This window comes from Penaeus japonicus, unplaced genomic scaffold (genome assembly GCF_977035675.1).
Source record: "Penaeus japonicus unplaced genomic scaffold, GWHDUDI00000001_assembly GWHDUDI00000011, whole genome shotgun sequence".
Taxonomy (NCBI): Eukaryota; Metazoa; Arthropoda; class Malacostraca; order Decapoda; family Penaeidae; genus Penaeus; species Penaeus japonicus.
The window spans coordinates 38,702,027-38,712,026 of record NW_028234413.1 but is presented as its reverse complement, the minus strand read 5'-3'; the positions used below and the strand labels follow the sequence as shown (position 1 = coordinate 38,712,026).

At 39.7% G+C, this 10,000-nt stretch overlaps 1 protein-coding gene across 2 annotated transcripts in view; it reads left to right on the top strand.

The window, feature by feature from the left end:
- Positions 1 to 10,000, top strand: part of LOC122254601 (uncharacterized) — a 109,460-nt gene that overhangs the window by 85,262 nt on the left and 14,198 nt on the right. For both annotated transcript variants that reach the window (XM_043018360.2, XM_043018361.2), the window contains exon 3: positions 3,252 to 3,386. In XM_043018360.2, the coding sequence (XP_042874294.2) occupies positions 3,252 to 3,386 (135 nt within the window). The remainder of the gene's footprint in view (positions 1 to 3,251; positions 3,387 to 10,000) is intronic.

The window sequence follows — 10,000 nt, the reverse complement described above, 5'->3', positions numbered from 1 at the left end:
AAGGGTGTGTGCGTATATATATCTTATATATATATATATATATATATATATATATATATATATATATATATGTATGTATGTATGTATATATTCATATATGTATGTATGTATGTATGTATGTATGTATATGTGTATATATATATATATATATATATATATATATATATATATATATATATATAAGATATATACATATAGACATATGTGTGTGTGTGTGTGTGTGTCTGTGTGTCTGTGTGTACGTGCATATGTGTATATATATATACATACACATATATATTAGATAGTATCAGAAATCTACATATGCGGTGCTTCAAAAGAATCACACAATGAAAGACTATAATACAGCATCATATTCAGACAGGAGAAGTCATTGTCGAGAAGTTTTCGCTGACGTGCATATTTGTAAACCTTACATCATGTGAGTGAAGGTTTGACAAGAAAGAATGGGAGTCAGAATGAGAAAGAAAGAGAGAACGAGGAAAAGAGAGAATGGTGGAATGAGAGACCGATAGAGAAGGAAAGAGAGGGGGAGGGGGAGGGGGAGGGGGAGGGAGAGGGGGAGGGAGAGGGAGAGGGAGAGGGAGAGGGGGGGAGAGAGGGAGAGGGAGAGGAGAGGGAGAGGGAGAGGGAGAGGGAGAGGGAGAGGGAGAGGGAGAGGGAGAGGGAGAGGGAGAGAGAGAGAGAGAGAGAGAGAGAGGAGGAGAGGGAGAGGGAGAGGGAGACAGAGAGAGAGAGACAGAGACAGAGACAGAGAAAAAGAGAGAGAGAGAGAGAGAGCGAGAGCGAGAGAGACAGAGACAGAGAGAGAGAGAAAGAAAAAAATAGAAACAGAAAGAAAGAAAAAGAAAACAAACAAACAAACAAACACTCATCCCACCGCGGCTCTGTCCACCTGCCAGTCATCCGTGTCCGGGGTGATAAGTCTAGCATCCCTGAATACATAACCCTCGAGTCCAGCTGGTTGCGGTACGACAGCGTTGATGGACACCTGGTTTCTTCGTATTTTTGTTGAAGGGGATTCCGCGATTTTATTACTGGGATTTTGTTAGTTTTAAATGTTTTTTTTATGCTTGTGTTTTTTTTTGTAGGTGGTGGATATGGGGGATGTGTTCTAAGGAAGGGTATGTTGTTTGTATGAGGTGTAGGTAATGGTTGGGGTATTCAGGGTGAATCAGGTTTGACATACGTACACGTACACGCGCGTACACACACACACACACACACACACACACACACACACACACACACACACACACACACTCACTCACTCACTCACTCACTCACTCACACACACACACACCTATTCTGATATTCCCTGTATTCCCTCCTCTTCTCTCCTGTGTGGATGTGTGTATATCAAAGTACATGTTTATATATATAAAGTACATATTTATAAGTATATATTTATGTATTATAAAGTACATAAAGTATTTATATATTATAAATTACATATATATTAATGCATTTGGAGACAGTGAACGAAACAAATTACCCCAAAGAGGGCGGAGTCACAGTGGAAACAAAAGTGGATTATGAAGATGCTGTCACTCCAGAACAGGGAGATAATAACAAGCACTAGACTTAACTAGTCTTCGCTTTATTGAGACGAAACAAACAGCATAAATATTTTGATGAGATGTCAAAATTTTGAGACGTCACAGGAGGCGACAGCGCTGGCCCGGGGCGGAAGACTGGACGAGTGACATCCAGGTAGCATGACTCGTCACTAACTCGTCATTAACTCGTCTTATACGAAATTCTGACAAGTTTTTTTTTTTCCTATTGTTTATTTTTTTGTGCACGTAAAGGGGAATAAGTAGAAATTAAATAGAATAAAGGGGGATAAATATGCCGTACTTGGGAGAGACTTCATCGGTAGAAAACAGTTACCGAAGGAGACTAAGCAAAACAGAAACAGAGAACGGAGAAAGAGAAAGAGAAGAGGGTGAAATAGACATAGGGAGAAAGAGAAAAAGAAAGAAAGAGAAGAAGGAGAAAAATGAAAAAGAAAGAGAAGGGAAAGGAGAAATAGATAGATATAAAAAGAGGAAAAGAAATCGAAAAGTAAAGAAGAGAACAAAACACAAAACACATTTCCTAATCTATCCCCCCTTCCGAATGACAAAGCGAGAGAGAGAGCAAGCAAGCAAGCAAACACTCCAGCAAGCAACAAGTGTCGACCATCCGGGCATTCCTCGCCAAGCGCCCGACCGCCCGTGCGTGTGCTCAAACGCCCGAAAAAGGCGGTGAAAACGTCGTAAATCCCGGAGTTCAACGGCGCCTCCGCATCCCATCCCGCCGTCGCCGTAAGCTCGACGGCAACGCGACGGTACTCGGCTTGCGGTCGCCGTCGGAAACAACCTCGGACGCCGAACAGAGTGGGTGAACCTACGCGCGGTTTTGGCTTCGGAAAGAACGTTTTTTTTCCGTGTCATTGGGGTAATGTTATGCGCTGCGGTTGTCTTTCCTCTTCGGCGTTTTTGGTTTGATTGATTTGGGCTTTATATGTGTTTGAAAAGAAGAAAATTAAATATGTATGTATATATATTTATATATGTATATATATGTATATATATATATGTATATATATGTATATATATGTATATATGTATATATGTATATATATATATATATATGTATGTATATATATATATATATATATATATATATATATATATGCATATATGCATATATAAATATATATGTGTGTGTGTGTTTATGTTTACGTATATATATGTATACATATTTTTCTGTACGTACGTATGTAACCCTCCCCCCCCCACACACACACATGACTGCTCTACCACTTCGTCCTTTGGTGTTCTTTTATACATGTGATTTTCAGACCAGACGTCTTACATCTCCTGAGTAAAGCTTTCGAGGTTTCGTGATAATAGAGCTTTATTTTATGCCTCGCCTCTGTGCATGGTTGAATAAACTGCAAAATCAAATCATGAATAATGAAATTTGTTCACGTTTGAGATCAAAGAACACGATGTATAATCCAGTATTCTTCAGAAATATTATATTTTATAGTCCCTCCCCCCAAAAAAAAAAGAAAAGGTAAAAAAAAGTACAAGCGTATCATCTAAATGTCTAATCCCCCCCCAAAAAAAAAGAAAGAAAAAAAAAAAGAAAGAAAGATTATAATAAATAAAAAAGCAAAATAATTATAAACATGAAAAACTCTCTCTCAAAGATTAGCAGCGTCTCAACTTCCAATCTTTTTCTCCCTCTCTTTCACTCAGGCATCGCGTCGTCAAGGAAGTGTCGTCGGCGAGGAACCTGGTAGTGGGCAGCATGGAACAGGTGCGGGCGGGAGAACACGCCCTTGCCGCCCTCGCTTCTATGCACGCCCATTCCCCGCCCGTCAGCAGTACAAGGTATGGTTACTGGATGTTTATCATCATCACATCATCATCGTCACCATCACCATCATGATCATGATTATCATCGTCGTCGTCGTCGTCATCATCATCATCATCATCATCATCATCATCATCATCATCATCATCATCATCATCATCATCATCATCATCATCATCATCATTGCTATTGTTATTATTGTTATTATTCTGTTTGTTTTTATTGTTATTAATGTAGTAATTGTTATCGTTACAATTATTATTATTCAAACGATAATGATAATTATTTTTATGACTCATTATTATTAATGTTATTGATAATGATGACGATGATGTGCTGATGATTTTTGTTATTATTATCATTATCATCATTATCATTATTATCATTATCACATTTTTAAAAGCAAGAGTTAGATTAGATTTGTGAAAACAGTCGTGTTTGCAATTATTAGTAATTTCACTTATATATATGTACTCGATAAACAAGACGAATCCATGTCTATCGAGTGAACTTAATAACCTTTAAAAAAAGACAATCAATACGAAATACAATCAAAAACCTCACAAAACATAACTTCCACACAATCGGATTTTCTAAACCACTGGAAGTCCCTTGAAACTCGAATAGAAAGGGACTTGTTATTGAGTTCGAGATGACCATTCTTACACACAAGCAGCACTCGTTGCGAGAGGTTCATTAATAAAAGATTTATTTTGTGCCAATTTTGGGACTTTGGTCAGGATCAACGAGATGGGGGAATGTAGTAGCCTCAAGGGTAAACAAGCCATGTACGGACGTTGCAAAATGTATGAATGGGAATGCACGATTTCAACATGTGTATATATATATATATATATATATATATATATATATATATATATATATATATATTTTTTTTTTTTTTTTTTTTTTTTTTTTTTTTTTTTTTTTTTTTTTTTTTTTTTTTTTTTTTTTCCTCAGAGTTACGTGGTGGAGATGGAGATGGGGATTATTGTAACTATCGAATCAGTAGTTAGAAATCATGCACTGTGAAATGATCTATTCTCATGCATACTTTTTCCCCTTACATTCGATAACCAGAAGTCTACTTAAATATATATATATAAACTCGACTTACACATTTTAAATGCACAGCCTCGTCGTTGACCTTAGATTCTCACCCGCCTGCATGACTCACATTGCATTGGGTGACACAACTTTCGATGACCTTAGTGACCTCAATTGCCAGTTCATTTTATTATAATATTGCATTGTAAGTTAATATATATATATAATTAGAGCGTAGTGGGCATGGGGATTTTTTGTAATGATAGCTTTTTTTGCCTTTAGGAATGCTTTTTTGTAGCTTTTTTTATGGCTTTTTTATTATCTTTTCATCACTTGTGAAGAAGCATATTTTATATATTTAAAGAATTATTAACCAATATAAATGAACCTCTTTAAGCCCCATTACCCAACCGTATAATACATACAGAGACCCAAACGAAAGAACATAAATGAAAAAAAAAAAAAAAATGAAAAACAAAGAACGAAATAAAAATAAAATAAAAAAGAAGGTAAAAATTACAAGAAATCAATTAGAAGTTAAACCATTCATACACCTAAAGCAATATAATTTCGACCAAATGTCTCAAAAAAACCGATCGAATTTTCACACCATAAAAGAAACGAAATTTCGCGTGATCCAAGAATATTGGTCGAGTCGAGATTTAGAAAGTGCGTGCATCTAATCTGAATGAATGAAGAAAGTGTTTCATGAATGAATGAATGAATTTTTCATTTTTTCATTCATCTCTTTTTCTAAATCTCGATCTTAAAACGATCTTTCAAATTTATTCTTCCCCCCCCTCCTCAAAAAAAAAAAAAAAAAAAAAAAAAAAAAAAAAAAAAAAAAAAAAAAAAAAAAAAAAAAAAAAAAAAAAAAAAAAAAAAAAAAAAAAAAAAAAAAAAAGGATTCGCCTATTCTCTCCCCGCCCATTAAAAAAAATTCTTTCTACGGAAAAATCCTGAAAAACTAAAGTTCGCGTCAGGCGTCCCAAGGCCTAAGCAAAGGATCCCGCGTCAAGGCCCCAAAGATTAGGGCCGGCAATGTTTTTTTTGCAATTTTGTTAACGGGCGGGTTGCAAGCCAAGGCAGATCTCCTGCGATTTTTTGGTTTTTTGTGTGTTTTTGTATTTTGTGTATCAAGGTATGGTTGGGTCTCTTATTTCTCTTATTTTGAAGTATGTTGTTATGTACACACAACGCAACGCAACGTGCACGTGCATGGAATGTTGTGCAAATAATAATTTTTTTATGTTATATATACATAACAATTCCATAATAACGTACAATTTTTTGTCGTATATACGTACATACATGCATACTTATATCTCGCATATACATACATACATACATACATACATACATACATACATACATACATACATACATATATATATATATATATATATATATATATATATATATATATATATATATATATATATACATATACATACATACATACGTACATACATACATACATACATACATGCATACATACATATACACGCACACACACAAAAAAAAAACACATACACATACACATAAACACATACATACAAATATCAATTTGATGCACAACAATTAAGAAACAATAAAACGTGGACCGAGACAAGTCATCTTTCCTCATCAATGAATGACAAGAGTGCTCATTCATTATGACACTCAACCACGACGAATACTCCGATGGCAAACACTACTACGCATCACACACACACACGCGGCCCGTAAACACTACTCATTCATACCCATCACCTGTACTCATCACCTGTACTCATCACCTGCACAAGAGCTCAGAGTGACTCATCAAGCTAGAAAGCTCTACGGAGAGGATGCTGACTTTACGACGTGTTTGTGTTTTGCAGTAGCTAATAATCATTTGCATGTTGTTGTTTTTTTTGCAATGCAATGAGGATCGAAATTGGCAAGTCATTCACTCTTTTTTTTTAATCGTTCATCGGCCATGTAATTTCGCTGAAGGAAATGTGGGCGAAGGTAGAGACTCTTGGGATATCTTTAGTTGTTTGTTGTTTTCTATGTTATGTTTGATGGCACGGGGAGGGGAGGGGAGGGGAGGAGAGGAGAGGAGAGGGGAGGAGAGGAGAGGAGAGGAGAGGGGAGGGGAGGGGAGGAGAGGGGAGGGGAGGAGAGGAGAGGGGAGGGGAGGGGAGGAGAGGAGAGGAGAGGGGAGGGGAGGGGAGGAGATGAGATGAGAGAGAGGGAGAAGAGAGAAAGAGAAGAGAAGAGAAGAGAAGAGAAAAGAAAAGAAAAGAAAAGAAAGAGAGAGAGAGAGAGAGAGAGAGAGAGAGAGAGAGAGAGAGAGAGAGAGAGAGAGAGAGAGAGAGAGAGAGAGAGAGAGAGAGAGAGAGAGAGAGAGAGAAAGAGAAAGAGAAGAGAGAGAGAGAGAAAGAGAGAGAGAATGAGAGAGAGAGAGAGAGGAGTGGGACACCCGCTGCTCCCCAACTACAAACAATGACAGAGCTCTTTCTGCCCTGCCAGCCAGCCAGCCGCGGAGATAAACAGCCTTACATTTAATATCAAAGTTGATTGCACAGATTAAGGCGTGGAGGCTGATGGATTCATGATGCATAGGAATACTCATGGTGGCTGCAATAATGATGATATCGCTAATGATGATATGATGATAAATTATTAGATCTGTGTTTACAAAGGATACTGATAACATTGATGGTTGTCTGCAGGTTAGTATGTATCTAGTATATATCTGTCTGTTTATACCAATATAACAGTTTTATTATGTTTGTATATGTATGTGTTCTCGTTTGTATATGTGTATGTGTGTGTACATTGTACGTACTACTCTAGTATGTATCTATCTATTCATATGTGAATGTGTATGCCCGCATGTATACATGTGGAAATGTATGCATAGATAAATGTCAATGTATCAGAATAGTCAGACACTCTACCATTAAAGTAGGCGGAAAACTTAAAAAACTTAAAAAAAAAAAAAAAAAAAAAAAAAAAAAAAAAAAAAAAAAAAAAAAAAAAAATTGAGAAGCGTATTAATTCGAGGTTAGGATGCGAGGGAACCGCTAATGCTTATGTGATGTCGGGTGGAAGACCTTTAAGCGCAGCATATCCGCAGTTGAGGAGATGCTGACTCTTCCTCCCTTCAAAACGAATTACGTGATTATGTAATAAAAGGGATCCAGTCCTCAGGTTACTTATTGCAAGGCGATCCGTGGTGTGATGAGAGTGTTGATGTGTGTCGGCTTGTTGCGCCTGGTATATACTCATCCTGTATGACCTTATGTAACTCGTTGATGCCCCCCCCCCCATACACACATACCCGTACCTCTTCGCCCTCTCTCCTATCCTCATACACATAATCTCCCCCCCTCCCCCACCTCTCCGATACATACAATTACCTCTTCCCTTCCTCAATAGACACAATCCCCTTACCTTCCTCACCCCCCCCCCCCCTCCCCACCATTCACACAATCCCCCTACCCCTCCATTCACACGCACCCCCCCTCCTTCCCCCATTCACACGCCCCCCCCCTCCTTCCCCTATACACATCCCTCCCCTCCCCCCTTTCTCTTGTGATGGTGTGATGCTGAGATGCTGCGTGTGATCTCGCGTGCAATCAGTGCCACCTCGGCCAGCCCGTAATTAGGCGCCGTGCCCTCAGGCGGCTGTGCAATGAGAAGCCTCGGAGTCATTCGGCTGCTGCTTGGCTTTTGTTGCAATCTTGACGCTGATGTATTGCTCGGCGCTCGGGTACGCAAGGGGCAATGTGTTGCTAGTGTGCATATATATATGTATGTGTGTGTGTGTATGTGTGTGTGTGTATGTATGTGTGTGTGTGTGTGTGTGTGTGTGTGTGTGTGTGTGTGTGTGTGTGTGTGTGTGTGTGTGTGTGTGTGTGTGTGTGTGTGTGTGCGCGCGCGCGCGCGTGTGTGTGTGTGTGTGTGTGTACGTGCAGGTATGCAAAATAGACGCAGAGAAGAAGGGAGGCAGCTAGAGAAGCCTGAAAAACAGACAGACAGAAAGCCACAGTTGGAACAAAAGTAAAGAGACACAGCAAACGCTTACACAGAGAGAGCTACATAAGGAGGAAACAACCTCCCTCCCGATTGCATCCGCACATGCATTGGCCTGACTCGGGGCAAAGACCCTGAATACGCAAGAACGCCTCTTTGGAGTCGCGCGAAGAGTAATGTGCCAGCGTGGCGGGGCCCTGAAAGGCGACCACGGTTGTTACGGCAGTTAAGAACTTCATAATGACGAGAGGACCCGAGGCATATCGGTGGTGCTGGCGAAGCTGTGGTGGTAGAGTTCGTACACCTTATTATTCTTTCTTTTTTTATAGTGTATTATTAGGATTTCTTTTACGGTACCGGAGAGGCCCCTGGTCGACGGATTCGGAATGCCTGGCGTGTACTTGGCAACGGATAACAATTGATGTTTTAAATGCAGGGGTTATTATGGCTGGTGGCCAGACGGGCGTAAGCACCTTAAAAAGAAATTCAGTTGAAAGAATGCACAGGTTGCGGACGTAATTAGCCGGTTCTCCGTACGCACTTCAATAGCCCCTAGTTATAGCCTTCTGGGATTCCCTCCAACATTTTCCTCACGCCTTTTAGTCTACGGGAGAATTTGAAGACAAAAAAATAAGAGACTAGAATTCAAATTTCAGTCCCAAGGGTAGAGGCATGTGAACCCAAAGCCCCTCCCCCTCCCCATAGTCTCCCTGCATCCACCCCCTTCCCTCCCACCTCCTTCCTCCCCCCATCCTCTCTCCACCTCACCTCCTTCCTCTCTCCTCCCCCCCCCTCTCCCCTGAGGCTGCAAAGGGGACCACCTTGCTCCTCCGCATGAGCTGGCCTCCTCTCGGCTAGCGTTGCATCTGACCCGCGGCCAGTCCACGCAACAGGTGGTCGGTCACTCACTCACTTGCACGGGCCTGGTGACTGGTGACTGGTGGCTGGTGACTGCTGATTGGTGAAGAGTGCTTTGTGACTGGTGATTGGTGAGTTGTGATTGGTTACTGGTGATTGGAGAATGGTGGTGTAGTTGATGATGATTGGTTATTGGAAGATGGTAGGTGGTAACTGATTGGTGATTGGAGAGTGTTGACTGTTGACTGGTGATTGAGAGATGGTTATTCAAAACGAATGGTTGTTAATTGATGACTAATTGGTGATTCGACTCTTAACTGGTATTAACTGTGACAACTAATCCTACAAAAAAATATTCAGTCACAGGAGAGTTTTTACAGTTAACTCCTAGTTTCAAACCCCATACTCCGAATACTTTCCTAAAGGTGATCTCCGTGGCATGAATGATGGTATTTATTTTTTCCCATTGTTTAAGAATTCTCAACATGACCTTTCGTGTCTTTTTTTTCTTTCTTATCAAATATCTCTTTACTATGACCCACTAGCTAGTGTCAACTCTTGCAACAATGATTACGCTTACGTGTTTAGAATCACTCAAATAAATAACAATTACTCCATGCAAGCACCGCTCTCACGTGCCTTGGTGATTGCATGCAACGTGTCTCTTATGTTTAAGGTATATCTCGGTTCGTAAAAGGTTTGTGGTAATAATGAGAGTGAT